This window comes from Pinus tabuliformis, chromosome Q (assembly GCF_031772625.1).
Source record: "Pinus tabuliformis cultivar Carrire ecotype Pingquan chromosome Q, CPIR1, whole genome shotgun sequence".
NCBI classification, from domain to species: Eukaryota; Viridiplantae; Streptophyta; class Pinopsida; order Pinales; family Pinaceae; genus Pinus; species Pinus tabuliformis.
This window is the reverse complement of record NC_142296.1, coordinates 1,152,081,010-1,152,100,308: the sequence shown is the minus strand read 5'-3', so window position 1 is coordinate 1,152,100,308 and position 19,299 is coordinate 1,152,081,010. Positions and strand designations below refer to the sequence as shown.

The 19,299-nt window shown below is 35.4% G+C and overlaps 1 protein-coding gene and 1 pseudogene across 1 annotated transcript; both read right to left on the bottom strand.

Moving 5' to 3' along the window:
* Window positions 1-217: 217 nt before the first annotated feature.
* On the bottom strand, window positions 218-922 carry LOC149223715 (21 kDa protein pseudogene; annotated as a pseudogene).
* Window positions 923-16,605: 15,683 nt separating this feature from the next.
* Window positions 16,606-17,433, bottom strand: LOC149223714 (21 kDa protein-like). The gene is made up of 2 exons (XM_089387977.1): window positions 17,359-17,433; window positions 16,606-17,106 (listed from the first exon to the last, which is right to left on the bottom strand). Exons 1-2 carry the CDS (start codon window positions 17,431-17,433, stop codon window positions 16,606-16,608), a joined length of 576 nt encoding a protein of 191 aa, XP_089244103.1.
* Window positions 17,434-19,299: the final 1,866 nt, after the last annotated feature.

The window sequence follows — 19,299 nt, the reverse complement described above, 5'->3', positions numbered from 1 at the left end:
TGAGAAAATATAAAGAAGTCATATGCATTACAAATTAACACCTCTAAGCATCAGCTAAGCATTGACCTTTATATTAGGATCCCGAAAATTTTACAATCCAAAAACACGAAATTCTGCAAAAACTGGAGGAATAGAAGACAAAAAGCTAGAGACTGCGGATCTATAAAATACTGAAAATATATTTAGACCTTGAAGGTTTCTGGCGTAAGACATGTAATTAATTATATCCTCCTCCAGTGGCAGCGAATCCGTTGACGAGAGCGAGGGCGTTACTGATCAATTTACAAACATATTGCACGCGGCCGGTGATCATGGCCGTAACTTTCTCTGTGGCGTTGAGATCCTGAAAACTATTGAGGCAGGAGTCGTGGTCTGTCAGGGCAGCGCTCATCCACGTTTCCACGTTGCTCATCTGAAACTTGAATGCGTTCGGATTTAATTGCTTCAGCTGCGACAGAGATCTGCTAATCTCGTTCGCCGCGTCCCTGCAATTCCCAATGCAATCCTTAAGCGCCGCGCTTTCTAATTCACTCATCATCACCATGGCGACTCTGGCTTTCAGACCGGTGGCCCACGTAGAAACGTTGCGGGCATTAACGAAGCTCACTGTCACGGCTGCCTTCACGAGATTGCTCTGCTTGGCCTTCAAAGACCCCGCATAGGAAGAGAGCGACGAAACACAGAGCTCTGGATACAGAGTCACATTGCATGAAGTTCTGATAAATCCGGCCACGTCTGTCGTTGCTGCTGCTGAAGCCAGTATCACTATAAATACGATAACTGAAAGCATCTTAGCTGATCGATCCATGGTGATTCGAACTCGAGACGTATTCATAACGGGATAACGACTAGGGTTTGGGACGAAGCGAAGGCGAATGTAGCAGCGGAAGACTGCAGCAGCTATATATGATGGATAGTTCATGCTTCGCCTTACTATAAATAGGTGCGTTGGCAAGGTTATGGAATTTTCTAATACACCGCTGCATGTGATTGTAGCCGCGATGGACGCTTTTCCATATATTTTATCATTTGATTATTCGCTTGCTGTGGCAACCAAAAGTCTGTGACACTCTTTATTTGATTTTAATGTTCCTGCTTAGTTTCCGCACCATCATTTTATGAGTAGCTTTGGCCCCTGGTTGTCACAAAAAAATTCTCCAGGGGATTCGATTCTATCCAAATGGTGTTGAAGAGACTTTTCATCTGCCTCTTCACCATCTTCTGATAAGGGGTATGCCAACATGGACCAAAAGAAGTTGGGTATGCCAACCATGCCACATGGACCATGATGTCATGAGTAAGACATTCCCACGAACAATAACATTTTAGAAGATAAGCCAATATCATAACGTAAAACCACTCATGGATGTAGTTGTCAAAATGCTGCTCATTAAAGCCTCATGTAAACATGTTATTTATTTATTATTAATATATTATTATTTTATGATTTATTAACAAAATTATTTTTATGAATAATGCTAAGAGTTGTTGAAGTGAGAATATGCGTTTTTTATAATTTAATATAATATAAAAGAATGGTGTTTATATATACATATATATATATAATTATAGATTTATTTAGTAGGGTGAGGCATTATGTAACATTTAAATTTATTTCTTTAAAATTTATAACTAAATTTAGTTAAAAATTATGTATGAATATTTTAATATTTTGTGATGGTAAATATGTTAGTTTGCTCGTTAATAAAATGACGATGAAGAAGATTAGTAGATCAATGCCTAATTATGATACAAGTGGTGAAGAATTATGATATTACAAGTGAGGAAAAGTAGGAGGGTTTAAGAGAATTCAAATAGGAGGAACAAATTGGAAGAAAGGGAAGAAAAGAGAAGTTTTAGAGAAGAAAATGGGAGAAAATGAGGTCGTAGGAGTATATAGACTAGATAAACTTTAAAAATACGGTGGATATGCATTTATGTCGTAAAACATAAATGCAAATCAGAGAAATCAGGGAAATCTGCAAGAAGTTTTACGACATAAATTGGACTTTTCTATGTCTTCCATGAAAAACTCAAGATGAAGAGACTTGTGAGGGTTTGAGATGTAGAAAAGGAAGTCTTCATGTGTTGTAATAAACACGCAATGTGGGTACCTTACTTCCTCTATTCTTTGCAAAATTTCTAGTGGAAGTTATCTTGGTTAAATTTTTTATAGATAGAACTCAAAATCATTTTTCCTATTTCATTGTTCACTATTAGATGTTTTACGACATAAATGCCAGAATGTATATGCATTTGGATCTATAATTGATTGACGATGTTATTTTGACGAAGGTTTTACATTGAATATGATACAGAAGATTATCCAGGAGATTCGATTCTATCCAGCAGAATGTTTTACGACATAAATGCCAGAATGTATATGCATTTGGATCTATCATTGATTGACGATGTTATTTTGACGAAGGTTTTACATTGAATATGATACAGAAGAAGGAAAGGAACAATTAGGGAAACTTCCTCAATTGGATACTGGTCTTTAATTCTCTCCTCACCTGTAGTTGGATTTATGTTCAAAATTACTCACTGAATTAACCCATAAAGAAATTTAAAAAGTGAATGAAATAGCTGAAGCCTGAACTTAAATTACGTAACCGAAACATGTAGCTACAATGACATATACCAAGACATAGAGCTACAATGAATATACCCACACACACATACAAAGAAAATGACGGGTGGGAAGCTAATTTGTTGATTTAAAACAATATCTTAGAAATAATTTTTCTCATTAATAAACTCAATTTAATTCTTGACATATCATTGTTTAGAGTATTAGATTCCTTTTGATAGAATTCTCCATGGATAACTCTAGGGTATATTGCTAGGAAAAAGTCGATCCACCCACTAGAACATGAACAATCCTTTAGCTGTTACTTTAAATAAAACTCCATTAAGTGATATGAAAATAAAATTCTTGTTATGTGTCAATGCCCACTATCTATTCATGATCTTACAACTTCTTTTTTTAAAATCACAATCATTGACACATAATTTATTGCATTTACACTCATCCTCATGATAGAATCATCATGAATCTGGATCTAATGAATTATCTAATATCCTCCCAATCCTCCCATAGTGTCATCTCTAACATATCAATTTCTGATTGAATAGAGTAACCAGAATTGTGGGAAGAATCATTCCCAGGAATGGCGAAATCACGTGTCATAAAGTGATTTTTTTTTATTTTTTTTTAATGAGCATATGTCATACCAGAGATCTAAAGAAGATGGATATAATGCATGAGTTTCACATTTATTTAACATTAGCCACTATTCCAAAATTAAGGGAGGCCACAATAAAAGTAACATATTAGTAAGCTTCATCGAAACAAGGTTGTTTCAAAAGCACTGGTACCATTCCCTAAACATATTAATATCAGTGTCAAAAAGCTGAAAATTGCATTCCTTATTTATTAGGGTTACAGTTCGTAAATTACATTCATAAAAATGGTCAATTACACATTGCAATCATTATCAATAATTAACCAGCATACATAAATATTCAACATATTACAAGGACTCACCATGTAATGTGAAATGGTCCACAACTATATAATTAACATAAATAAATTAGCTACCTTTATGCTTTTCATCAAGTTTCCTTCAACAAACATCATGTAGGTTTTAATCCTGTATAAAAATTACTTGAACACAATCTCTGTAACCAAACTGCTTCTTTGTTTACATGAGTGGTTGCCATGTATTCTGCCTCTATAGTTGAAAGTGCCACTACAAACTATATCTTGCTCATCCAACTGAATGCACCTCCAAAAACTTTAAATACATACCCACTTGTAGATCTTCTCTAATGCATATCTGTAGCCCAGTGTGCATCAACAAATCCACGAATGTCAAAAACCCTATCCAAACGTGGTATTCCTTTGTAGCATAGACCATAATCACTAGTGCCACACAAATACCTGAAAACCTGCTTCACTATTATCTAATGCTCCTTCCTTGGTTTTGACACAAACCTGCTCAATACTCCCATTCCATGTGCAATGTCTAGTCTAGAACAAACCATTGCATACATTAGGCTACTAACTACACTTGTGTATGGAACACGAGACATTTCCTTTTCCGCTTCTTTCGTTTTGGGATGCTTTTCAGCAGATAACTTTACACCGACGGAAATAGGAATCTTCACTGGTTTACTATTTTGCATATCAAACCTCTACAATATTGTCTCGACATACTTCCTCTGGTTTAATGAGGGATTCCCTTTTTTCTTGATCTTGTTTAATTTCCATGCCCGGAATATAGTTTGCAGCAGCAAGATCTTTCATGTCGAATTTGGAGGACAATTGGGTTTGCAATTCTTGGATAATTTCTTTATTATTTCCAATCAACAACATATCATCCACATACAAGACCAAATAAATAATATGGTCACCAATTAATTTAAAATACACATAGTGATCTTCTTTGCTTCTAGTGAAGCCAAGTCCCCGTATATATGTAAGAAATTTATGACACCACGTCCTTGGTGACTGCTTAACCCATACATAGACTTTTTTAACTTGCATACTAGTTCTTTCTTACCCTTCACCTCAAAGCCTTCAAGTTTCTTCATGTAGATCTCTTCAGATCTCCGTGAAGAAATGTTGTCTTCACATCCATCTATTCTACCTCAAAATCAAAAGCAACAATAATAGATAAAATTAATCTAATAGAAGCTACCTTGGCAACCGGAGAGAAAATATAACCAAAATAAATTCCCGACATCTAGGAATAACCTTTTGCTACCAACCAAGCTTTGTATTTCTCCACCTTGCGTTCTGCATTCATATTTTTCTTGAACACCAATTTTTTTTCCAATGGGTTTCCTTCCAGCTAACAACGCCACCAAATCCCAAGCCTCATTTTTCTGCCAAGATGCCATTTCATCAACCATGGCCTCTTTCCAGAGTTTTCCATCCTTTGAATCTACTGCTTCCTTGATAGTTTTGGTATCATCATCAGTAACAGATAAAGAAAAATTTCAATAGAAAGTAGATGGACTATACCTTTTCGGTTGCCTTCTTTTTCAAACTAATCTTCTCGCAGTTGGAGTTTGTGGCTTTTCAGCTTCTAATTCCTCTTTTGTTGTAGAGTCTTATTCCTCCTCCTTTAGTTCAAAATCTATCTTCTTAGGTTCCTTTGATAGGACTTCATGTTTAATAGCATCATTCACCTCTTTAAACACCACATCATGACTGTACACAACCTTCCTTGTTTCTAGTTTCCAAATCTTATAACCTTTTAAACCGTCCTTATACCCAATAAAGATGCACCTTTCAGATTTACTATCAAACTTATTTATTTTCTCCTTTGGAACATGTACATATGCATCACATCCATATACCCTCAGATGTGAAAGAGAGGGTTTCTTACCAGTCCATACCTCTTGTGGAGTCTTATCCTCCAACATTAATGAAGGTGATCTGTTGACCAAGTAACATGCAGTCTCCTCCAGCTCTACCCAGAATTTCTATCCTAACCCAACACCACTAAGCATCCTTCTTGCCTTTTCCATCACTGTCCTATTCATTTTTTTTGCAACTCCATTTTGTTGAGGTGTGTATGGAGTAGTCTTATTCCATGCTATACCACACTTGTTATAGAACTCTTCAAATTCCTTCTTGCAAAACTTTCCATTGTTATCTCTCCTCAACACCTTTATCTTCTTCTTTCTCTAGTTTTCCACGAGAGCTTTAAATTCTTTAAACCTCTCAAAGACTTCATATTTCTTCCTGAGGAAATATATCCATGTATTCCTTGAGAATTCATCTATAAATGATTCATAGTACACAAACTTACCAAGTGATGGAACTGACATAGGTCCAAACACATCACTGTACACAAGCTCTAATATCTGTTTCACCCTCTTAGCATCAGAGGGGAAACTCACCCGATTCTACTTCCCATATACACAATTTTCATAGAAATCAAAACCCAGACAGAAATTAGATGTACCTTCTACAGTACCATTACCATGAAGTATTCAAGTCCCTTCTTTGTAATATGTCCAAGCCTTTGATGCCATAGCATGGTGTTTTTTCCATAGACCACTAGATTTTCTACTCCACTTTTAGGAACCATAGAACTGTTGCACCCGTCAATAATAGTGCTACCTTGAAGCTTGTACATAGTTGCAATCTGAACTCCCAACTTCAAAATCAGTGTTCCCCGAACCATCTTGCGGGTATGTTTCTTGAACACTATTTTTACAACTACATCATCTAGCTGGCTTATATAAATTAGATTTCTGGCCAATGCAAGAATATGCAGAACACCTAGAATTGTTATAATCCATCCACCTTGAAACTTCAACTTGAATTTTAGGTGACCGATGATTCTAGCCTTCCTGTCATCCCCTAAGAAGACATCACCACCATCATATTTATCATACTTGCAGAAACACTCCCTATGGGGAGTGAAGTGAAAGGATGCACCTGAGTCAATCAACCATGCCTCATGATCTACATGTGTAATTGAAGAAGAAGCCAAGTACATAGCCTCACCTTCATGTGAGTTGGTTTTCTCCTCTACAGAAGGAGCATTATCAAATCACTTTCCTTTATTAAGAGCTTTAGATCTACAATCATTTTTAAAGTTCCCCTCCTTTCAACATTTCTAACACACCTTTACAGGTTTTCCTGGAGATTTAGATCCCCCTTTAGATTTAGATCTCCCACTCGATGATTTATTTTTGTTTATGTTCTAGGACTATCATAGTATAGACAAGGCATAACCATTCTAGACATCCATACTTTTTCATCTTATCTCCTCCAACAGCAAGGATGAAACTATTTGATCAAACTACAAGGCAGTCACATTGCTACCTATTGCCACAACTAGACTATCCCATGAATCTGGTAGAAAACACAACAAGCTAATGCACTTGTCTTCATTTAATTTTTTTATATCAACATATAACAACTGGCTTACCAAAGTATTAAAGGCGTTCAAATGCTCTGTCATCGAGTCTCCATCCTTCATCCTCAAGTATAAAGCTTATTTCACCACAAGAATCGATCACGTAGATATTCCACTGAACAGGGTCTACCATAGGCTCGAGCAAAACCCCTCAACAGCAAAGGCGTCCCCTTGAAGCTAAAACAACTACGATACAAAATGTAGGTTTTAACCCCATACAGAAATTATCTGCATATGTATTCTAAAAATAGAAAATAAACAATGGCAAGAGAATAAAAGATAAAACAGATATACAGAGAGATTTTCCTCTCGATCCCAAAATTGAGACTACTAGATTGATTTTTCATTATATTCCTTTCAATGTTACAATATATATATATATATATATATATATATACCAAAGCATCCATAAACCCCAATCCATTAACCCTAAATTAGAACATAACCATGGTTCCCTTGATCGTATCTACAAAATACCATGGGCAAAAAACCATCATGCTTAAAACCATGTGCCAAAATTATGCACAAAACCATAGATAGGTTAGCCCAATTGATATAGCACACGGAGCTAGTCGTGGAAAAAATATAACACAGACCCAACATGTCATTCTAGGCAGAAATGAGCTTCTAAGCCAAATAACCACCCATCCAAAATACCTATTGAACAAATCCTTGTTTCAACTCAAAAAATGATGGCTTATTGCAAGCAACATCAAAACTACATGATCAAGATAACACCGTAGAGAGATGTTCATACATAAGAGAAAATAAGGGTTTAGGCCACCATGCTATAGCCATGGACATGGGTGAATGAACCGTAGAGAGATGTTCATACATAAGAGAAAATAAGGGTTTAGGCCACCATGCTATAGCCATGGACATGGGTGAATGAAGGTCCAGCAGCTCCATTAGTGGAGAAATTGATAGCTCAAGATGATTATGCTATATGATTTTGTTTCTTTCGAAAGGCCATTAGTTGCTTAAGGAAACTCTACGTGCTTTAAATATAAAAATGCTTCATGCATTTCCTTTGTATATTATATATTTACTATTTTTAAATAGTGATTTAGTTTAATTTTAGTTTCTAATGTAATAATATAAAGTCTACTTTTGAATCATAGATCATAAGAATTTAAATAGTTGTTGGAAGATTTGGACTGGTAATCGATTCCAACTATTATTTATAAGTTTATCATTTGAGATTGAGAAAGGTGTATCATGTTGGTCGTTGTTTTGTAGGACATCTCAGTGATTTAGGGTTATTAGGGGATAATTGATATAATTTGGATATGAAATATATGTTTGCATGAATTTTTTTTGGGGGAGGGGGAATATATGTATATAAGATTTAGGTGAGATTAGATATATGGTGGGTTACTTTAATGCAAAAGGTTGGTCCTTGAAGAGTAATTATTAATTAATTAATTAGTAATTGGTATTTGTATTCTTGAAGTTAGTATTTTCATGAAAGTTTATTGCATGGCAAATATATTTGGGAGATGTATCACTATCATTTTAGTATGGTTTTTTATTATATTTTTGAATTATGGTGAGTGTAATTTTCTATGTGAAATCAATTAGTAAAATAGATTCCTTATAATTTAAGGGATGATTTACTTTAGTGCACATCTCAATATATGGTTAGAGATAGAAATGCTCAATAAGTCAATTAATGTTTTACGTAATAAGTATTAATGGAATAAACCACTACAATATAAAGAAGGTAAGGAGCTAGCTGATGAGTTATATGTATGAAACAAAAATAAGTTGAAATCACCCATCAACACTTTAGACCGCTTAATTGATAAAACAACACATTATCTTTTGATGAAAAAAGTGAAATCCTATTGCATAATAGATATTCTTGAGTTATCGCTTGAGAGGAGGATGAAATAAAGACAACCTTGTTTGTATTAAAAAATCCCAATGTGATTTTATAATGAAAATATGTAAAAAATGATAATATTTGTTGTGAGGAAAAACAATAAAAGAATGTCAAAATATAATTAGAGAACAACAATGGTTATGGTTAGAGAAATGAATATAACATGTGATAAAAATATAGAAATAATAAATTACAATTCTAATTGATAAACCGCTTTGAAATTAACATAAGCTTGTAAGCTAGTCCCCATAGGTTTCACCAAAAACTATCCGAATCAAAGATAAACACTGTAAACACATAAGAGATGAAAGTATTGCTAGATATGATAGATGAACTTGAGAAACAATGTAAAAATGAAATTTTGGCCCAGAAAAGGGTTGGAATCCACCATTACGTAACAACATATAATCTTTAGAGTTCCACCAAATCTCATTTCCATTACTACAATCTAGTACTCAAATTCATAAAGCACGCCAAATCACCCCAAAGATGTTAAAATCACCCCAAAGATGTTAAATAAGACATTGAGCACAAATATATAAGGGCAGTTTGTTTTCTTAAAGTCAAATATCAACCAATAAGCTTAAAAACTTACAAAAATATGTCTAGAAACAAGCTAAACAATTACATTCTTTTAGACCATGCATAAACTTTTCTCTTAAAATTAAAACTAAAATTTATTTATTTTAAATAAAAATAAAAATAAAACGGTTCTAAATTTTAAGTTTTTTTTGAATGATCATTAGGAATAGAATTACTACCTTAATTCTACTCGGATAAATGTAACTTTTATAATCAAGTACTATGTCTCTCCAAAATTTGGTTATCCAAAATATATAAACTAAAGTGAAAGATGTTAACGTAAAGACTAAAAAATTTCTTAAGAATGTTATCACTTAGACTCAAATATAAAAAACAATGACCAAATACTAAGAACAAATTATGCATATGTGGTACTAGAGATCACAGATCAAGTGATACAAAACTCTTCCATATCCATCCTCATAAAATAGAACTATAGATCCCCGCAAAAATATTTTTATATTATATTCCACTACGACATAATCATTACAAAATGTTTTTTTTAAGAACTACACAAGATCTATTTAGAATTGGTTTATGATTAAAAAGGAAACAAACTACATCACAATATACAAAAAACTTTAGGTTTGATTCCCCTTCTTCAACTTAATCCCTATGTCTTTTATATATTTTCTCTTCTATCTTGATCCACACTCACTTGATCTGGTCCAACTTGATTATTTCGATGAAATTGAACTATTTTGGTCCACTTCCACTTGATTCTTACAAAAATCCACATCTTGTCCATTATTTTGTGGCCTCGGCAAGTCCCAACATAACTGATCCCTTTCTTATCTCTCTACTTTTTTCCTTTGTAGTCCCACTTTCTTACCTATTGTACCATTTAATTTTCTACTTCTGTTTTTCATCTCTATGGTTCTTTTTCGAAAAAATTGGTCAAAAGTCCTCAAAAGAATGAAGGATCTAATAGGAACATGTTTGGTAGACTACTAAGAAAAAATTAAAAGAGACCATTCTTTTGGAAGCTTGGAATCCTGATGATTGGAAGGGTGACTAGTTAGAAGAGTGAATATTGAAATATTAACAAACCTCTTAGGAGATGGTTTTCTTAGGAAGGAGTCTGTGATCTTCACATCATTGCACTCCCAATCTTGGCTACACCCCTCTTCTTTCCATTTTTATTAAGTTGAATTTTAATCGGGCATCTAAATCAAATCCTATCCCTACTAGATTTAGAGGTATATTTCAAGATTAGCAAGGACATGTCATGCACATATATGTAGGGCATTGTGGTTACACCAGTAACAATGTTTTCAAATTCACTGCACTAGGGAGAGGGCTCAGAATCACAAGTGAAGAGGGGTATGGAAAGATCCAGATCCAGATTGATGGTGATTCTAAAATAGTAGTGGAGACAACCCATAAATTAATTTATGGGGCCACCAGTGGAAAAATTCGTTAATAGTTGGCGATTGGAGTTCTTGGTTTCCCATATTCATTCCCTACTTATGAAATTTCCGTATGTGATTTCCTCCCTCTCATAGATTTGGTAATAGAGTAGGTGATCTCGTTGCCAATGAGGGCAACATGGAAAGAGATTTATATTTTCCATCCATATGGTTGCTCTCATATAGTTATAGTTGGACTGAAGAGATGGAAAGCCTTTTGGACACAGATGGGAACTCCTTGATGGGCGTGATTGAACATAGTTCCTTAGGGATTAAGGCAGGTGCTCACCACCCCATCAGTCCTCTCGATAGCTAGTATATTAATTAGAGGTAGATGGGTGGAATTTTTACCTATGTGAAGACCCATGCCATTGAAGAGAGGAAATTAACGGTTCTCAATATTGTCATCTCACTCATTGTTATTTACTACTAGTGAAGAGGTCTTTAGCATGCCCTACAACTTTTAGGTATCTAAGTATAATGGAATGGAGGCAATGTGATAGGTTGTATGGTTTTTCACTGAAGGAGAAGAATAATTACGAGGATAAGACTCGTTATATTAGCATAGTGGCGAAAGAAGGAATCATGAAAAGAACTTTCCCTCAGCTCCTCAGAGAGTAAGATCCCCAATGCAAGGATTTATGGAAATTTGACGTTGAAATATGTGGCTTGAGATTGGAAAAGGAGAAGAAAAAATACAAATTCAAAGAAGTATCTTTGGATTCGACCTATGAATTATCGTGCGTTATCCACACCATGTACACAATTCTTAGCTTGGTGGTTACATTTATGTTGATTAACTATGTGATTTTAGTATATAGTTTCCTGATGTGTGTTTAAGAAGAGTGGATGATCAGCAAGGTTGGTCGAGGCTTACCTATGTTTTATACCTTTTAGAATCTAGAAATTTTGGTGATTGGTTTGTGGGTGCTGAGTCATTAACTTAGATCTTGAGTGTTGTCTATGCTCTGTCTTCCGGCTGTGCATGGGTCAAGAATTTTAAGAGAAAAGATAAGCTTATTTAGATAGCTACTTGTGTGGCCTTGGGAGCCTGGGTTTCCCTTGGATTCTAGGATGAGTATCATACGAATTTTGGGGTGAGGTCGATGGGTTTCACTTTCTTAGGGATCAAGTTGGCTGGTGGTGCACTCAATGTTTTATCACTTGACTTAGTGGTCTTTATCGTGGCTGGAGGAAGTCTCTCTAGTAAGGGGCTATTGGATTGGGGATATTTGAAATTGGTGGTCCTATGGGTGATGGAGGGGCATCCTATATTATCTTGTTGGTCATGTTGGCGTAGCAAAGTTGCTCCCTTTCATAGTCAAGAGGTCAAGCAAGAGGTGTTGAATATGCACCCTCAACATGGTTGTGTGCAGCATGGAATGGAGGCGAGGGGCGTCCATGAAAGGAAACAACATAATTATAAGGAGTAAGAAGAAAATGTCCACCCACCTTTCTCTCATCCCTTTCCCTCAGCGGTAAATGATCCTTTGTTACCAAAAGTGGTAACATCATTCGACAACTAAGTAGCTCCCTAAATCAACTCAATCAAGTACAACAAGATGACCACGATCATATTCTAGATTTCATGAACCATATTCAATGGAACTTGTTGGAGATGCGTGATAGATTGGTTAGTTTATGAAGACGGAAATGGCATATTGAGAAAAGGATTGATCATACAGAAACTAGGCTTACTCAAATGGAAGGGCACGTGCATTATGAATTCAATCCCATGCCATCCCTTGGCTCAGGTCAAAATCACCATGTATTGGTAAATTCAAAGGATGTTTGATGCTACTTGGTTGTATCTTGATCTTACTCATTTTTTGGCATTTTTTCTATTAGCTTATGTAAATTGGTGTCATTTTAGAACTTTGTTTTGCATATTGGCATGCATTTATTAGCCAATAAATCTATTAAGAGTGAGGCCAATAGGTTTTTGAGAAACAATGTTGGACAATATAATATTTTGAATTAATAGAAACTCTCTATTCACAAAAAAAAATATCTATATTAAGGTTGACTATATTATTATTATTGTTATTACTATCATTATTACACACATTGGTCAACAAATTAACATCACACACATTGGTGAACTATGAACAACCATGGTAAACTAAGGTTAACCATAATATTCTACTTAATCATTTATTAAGCATGGTAATCATTGCTAATCATGTTAAACTAATGTTAAACATTGTAATTATTGGCAATCATGGTCAATTGTGGTCAACCATTGTCAACCCCATCAACCCACTTAAATCATTCATGTAATATCAACATTAGCACTATGATTAATCTAATATCAACCATGGTCAACCGTGTCAACATTAATGTGACATTATTGTAACCATGTACCAATGGTTCCACATGGTTAAGAAGTATCAACCAATGTAACATTAACATTAATGTAATATCAATTGTTATCAACCACGGTTGATAATATTAAGCCAAAATGTGTTACTCGTTGTTCAATATTAATATTATAATACATATATAATATTAAAAATATATTATAATTTAAGCCAAAAAGTGTTAACATTGGATCTATCAATTTTCAAAGATTTCACATTACTTTAATCACCAATTGAGTTTCCCCCTCACACATAATGTAACATTAATATTAATATTAACGTTAACATATTAATATTAATGTTAATATTCACATATTAACATATTAGCATTAATATGTTAACATAATATGAAAATTATAATGCATATATAAATATTAAAAAGATATTAAAATTAACACTAACATATCAATATTAATGTTAATATATTATTGATAATGTTAATGTTAATGTTAATGTTAATATTAACATTGACATCTATATTAATATAAATATTAATGTTAATACTAGCATATTAGAATTAATATGTTAACATAAGAATAACATTATAATACATATATAAATATTTAAAATAAGACATTAAAAATTAACATTAAGATATTAAAATTAATGTTAATATTTTTTTTGTCGGTAATTTTTTTTATTATTAGTTCTTCAAAATTTCACAATGGATAAACATGAAAGCTCCTACTCTCCTAGTCTCACTCATACCTAATTTATTGGCTATGAGAGCAATGCAAAAACTAAGAACAAACTGCCAAACTTTACAATGTAACCAAAAACAAAAAGACCATAAGGCCCAAAACATATAGGGAATGAGGAGACAAACAACAACCATCAAGGAACATGAAGGAAATATGGTACATGGCTTGCACTTGGTGCTTCTGGAGGTCTAATATCCCCATGGGCATGAAATTCTAAGTGAGCTAGACGCACCTCCATCTGGTCTAGGCAATCATTGGTGCACCTTTGATTCCTTCTCAAAGACGTCAAGTGTTCAAGGATGTCCCATTGATTATGTTTCAGGTCATTCATGAATGCGATAACTTTGTTCTGGTAATCATGTCATTGTTGCCTCATATCCTCCAACTCTGTCATGATGTTCCACATATGAAGGTCCAAAGACAGCATGGATGGTGCCTAGTTGACACGTCCAAGAGAAGGGCCCTAGTCATGAGCCAATTCCCTCTCAAACTCTACCTCAACAGTCCCATTTTCATCTACCGCATCTACCTGACCACCATGAATTGTTGTCTATCCATGACTCCCCAACCCCCTATGGGTTCAGCCCTACTTCCTAATCATCTCTACAGCTGCGACGAACTACTAGAAACTTAAACTAGCTATCACTCCACTCCAAAAAACCCCTTGACCAAGACACCTAGTTACAGTATCAATAAACCCAACTCTTGCGAGCTCCCTTTTCACATACATAGGCTTCTAGCTTAACCACCACACTCCTAAGGCTACGTTGCTACAAACAATTATAGAGGATCTCCTCTCACCACTACAAACCATCAATTTCCAGAACCCCACCTCAAGACACATAAGATACCGAAGCGAGTGCTTCCCTGAACTAGTTTTAACCCAATACGCAACATCCCACCAGTGGGGTGATAAATAAAAGCTCATGAAATCCACTCACAAAATTCGAGAGAAGACAAAATGCTTAAAAACAAAGACCCGTAAGAAAGGACTTACTTGAACCCCATTGGGAGTGCCAGAATTTGTGTCTCTAGAAATACCCATGAACTTGACTAGCATGAAGTGGTCCCCTGTCACCGAAAACAAGAAGCAATATAAACACCAACAAAAGCTTTCCCCGAGATCCGAATTTAAGCAGCTATGCTTCCCAACAAGACCACAGTACAATCCCCATCGACCAACTGCAATGACATAAATCGAATTTACCAGACCACCGAGCATGCACATGTTGGGGACCTATGCATACACTACATTGTCTTTGTAACCCACACAATCACCCATAATTTGAAACCACAACCAGTGCAACCAAACTACCACCCAATGTTTATACCAAATTTCGCTCTTCTTGACACTTCTATGCCTCCAATTCCAGTTGTCACTGCCACCCACCTTACGTCCGCCTCTTGTTATGAGCAAGGGTCCCATCCGTGCCAAACCACACAATTTAAACCACGAGCCTCTTCCCCCATCAAGGTAATGTTAATGTTAATATTAGTATTAACATATTAATGCTAATGTTAATGTTAACTTTAACATTAACATTAATATCAATAGAATATAAACATTTTTAACATTAACATTTTGATCAAATTCATCAATCCTCTTCAACCATGCTCAACTATGGTCAATTAATTGACCCTATTAATATTAACATATTAATGCTAATGTTAATTTTAACATTGAAATTAACATTAATATCAATAGAATATAAACATTTTTAACATTAACATTTTGATCAAATTCATCAATCCTCTTCAACCATGCTCAACTATGGTCAATAAATTAACCCCACCTGCTAGTCAAATAACACATTCACATTTACTACTATTGTTCACATTCACATTTACTAATATGATAGATATATTTAAATCAATAAATATGAAAATAATGCAGATCAACCACCTTACTAAACATAATTATGCTAATTTAATTCATTTTATATATGTATTTATATATATATATATATATATATATATGAATTTCAAATCAGAAAACCTATTTATCGATCTTGAGAGGAAACCAATAATAAAACTCGAAGAAATTTTCCTAAACCCTATTTATAAATTATTTAATCGTACTCGAATATTAAGAAAAACAAAGCATTCTCACATGAAAAATCCAGGTTGCCTCATTTGTTAAGATTGTCATTGAGAAGGTTGTTCGTTGTTTGTCTTGAAAAACCAATTAATGTATCATTATGTTGAATCTTTTTCATGGCTTAGAAAATTCTTGTACCCTTATAATATTTCTTATTTTGAATATGTAAGAATTAATTTCTTTTTCTAGTAATATCTGCATTATTTGGGAATATTTGGGAATAAACGAGTCATTACTCGGGAATAAAATGAGTTTAAATATATGCTTTTCAAACAGGGGTAACAAGTATATTGTCAATATTGCAAATATCTATCATATTACTATTCCATTTCACCCTCCAAGCATCTAAAATAATCCTAATTGACATAAATATCCGCTGCAAATCGGTTAGACATGTTGAAACAATGCAGCCATTAAATGAGAAAATCTAAAGAAGTTGTATGCATTACAAATTACCGCCTCTAGGCATCTGCATTCAAGTTTATATTAGGATTGCGAAAATTTTACAATCCAATTTTTTTTGGACAAAAACTGGAGGAATGAGGACAAAAAGCTAGAGTCTGCATGTTCTATAAAATACTGAAAATATATTTAGACGTTGAAGGTTTCTGGCTTCAGACATGTAATTAATTATATCCTCCTCCCCTGGCAGCGAATCCGTTGATGAGAGCGAGGGCGTTACTGATCAATTTGCACACATTCCGCACGAGGGCCGTGACCATGGCCGTAACTTTCCCGGCGGCGTTGAGATCCTGAAAGCCATTGAGGTAAGAGTCGTGGTCTGTCAGAGCAGCGCTCATCCACGTCTCGACTTTGCTCATCTGAAACTTGAATGCCTTCGGATTTAATTTCTTCAGCTGTGCCAGAGATCTGCTAATCTCGTTCGTCGCGTCCCTGTAATTCCCAATACAATCCTTAAGCGTTGCGTTTTCTCTTTCACTCATCGTCATCATGGCGCCTCTGGCTTTGAGACCGGCAGCCCACGTAGAAACGTTGCGGGCATTAACGAAGCTCACGGTCACGGCTGCCTTCACGAGATTGCTCTGCTTGGCCTTCAAAAATCCTGCGTGGGAAGAGAGCGACGAAACACAGAGCTTCGGATAAATCCGCCACGTCTGCTGTTGCTGCTGCCGAAGCCAGTATCACAGTAAATACGATAACTAAAAGCATCTTAGCTGATGGATCCATGGTGATTCGAACTCGAGACGTATTCATAATGTGTAACGACTAAGGTTTGGTACGTGATGAAAAGGAGTCTTGGATATTACCCAAAATTCCCCTTCTTGCATAAATAATTCAAATCTTGGACTTATGGTTAAGAACCACAAAGTCCCAACGGAAGCGCTTTTAGGCCTTTAGCCTTTCAATCATGGATTTACAACACTACTGGAGCCTTTTTCCCCTATTGGAAGCCACCACTCATGAGCTTTAAAGCCCGCATGCCCATCATCCATTTATCGGGAGCGACCCATCATAAATACATGTATCGGGAGCGACCCACCATAAATACGTGGAAACCATATATATATATAACCCCCGTTTTATAACCGTGCCCACATATATATAATTATATGGAACAATACCAAACCCCGCTTTTCCAAAATGCCGAACTTATAAATATATATATGTGCCTTTATAATCTATCGACAGGTCCGATATCGGCCGTTGCAACCATAAACTTTATATCGCGGACCCGATGACCCCGATGAGGTTGCGGACCCGATCTACAATTCACTATAGTTTAATGTTTCTGTCGCATCCACCGCCGCCCAATAGTATTTCGTCGGCGATCGCTCGATGCGCTATACACATATATGCATCCGCCGATATAGAACCAGACCCGACTTGGGAATTCAACCCAATATATAAAATATCGCGTCCGCTTTCATTACTAAGATTTCCGATGCGATATCGTTCCGCCGATGCTCCAGACCCGACTTGGGAATTCAACCCGATATATAAAATATCGCGTCCGATTTCATTACTAAGGTTTCCGATGCGATATCGTTCCGTCGATGCTCCGATGCGATGGGATTTCGCCGAAGTTCCGATGCGATAGAACTACACGGACCCGATGAGTTCTGAAGGAAACCTTAATATTATTTCAAGTCCATTCAGTGCTCCGCTAAGGGGTTTTGGCTCCGATTCTCTATGTAAATGGACTTTTCCATTTACAGACTTTAGCTATGCCAGACTTGCCTTAAGCACAAGAATTTTTATGTTTATGAATAAAACCCAGACAGATCGAAACTGCATAAAGTTAAAAAGGCAACCAAACACACAAGGCCTCCACGGGCCGAATAAACAAAGCACTGCACAGAATACTGGATTTATTCATAAAATACAGGGTCTCGGCCTTGGCCAGATTACACCATAAAATGACCTCTGTTACCAAATACAGTCCACCACACTTTGAGCTCTCGCTCCACACCCAGCCTCACTCTCTTCTCTGTACACGATTATATTTTCCCCTTTTTAACTCCATAATTTCTCTAACAAAATCTAACAATAATATTCTATTTCTAAGAGATCTTAACAGCAATCTTCTATCTCTTAGCTTTCATGCACACCTAAGCTAACAAATATTATCCCCAATCTAAATAAAACAATGCCTTATTTATTACAATAACTAACAATTTGAGAAGTCATCCTTCTCGGTAACAGTAAATGAATTTAACTGTGATTAGCCACAACATGTGGACAATCCTCCACATTGCTGGCTAATGTCGATGCTCCTGCATCAGACACCCGGGGAAGAAAATATTTGTCCTTCAAACCTTCAGGACTCACTCCATATTTATGTAGTTCAGCTGTTGTCAACCAACTGAAATCTTCCACTGGCTGCTCCTTCCACTTGACTAGATATTGGAAATATATCTGCCCTCTGGTTTTCTTAGATACTCTTTGGTCTAAAATAGCTTCAAGTTCTTTTTGAGATGCTTTTGGTACTTGTTCCTCCCAATCCACAGTTTGAATTTCATCACCTGTGACTTCTTTCTGCAACTTTGTTTCTGCCTCTCTGAATGGATACAAGTCTGCAATATTAAAAATGGGGGATATTCCGATCCCTTCTGGTATCTCAATCTCATATGCATTAGCTGAAAATTTCCTTTTGATTTTACAGGGTCCTATTTTCTTCAATTTCAGTTTATTATAAGTCCTTGTAGGAAATCTTTCCTTCCTCAAATATGCTATGACTAAATCTCCTACTTGAAATTCTTTTTCTCTCCTTTTCAGATCTGCTCTCTGTTTATATCTTCTGCTGCTTTCCTGTAATTTATCTTTGACTTCTTCTTGTAACTTTTGCATTTGTTCAGCAA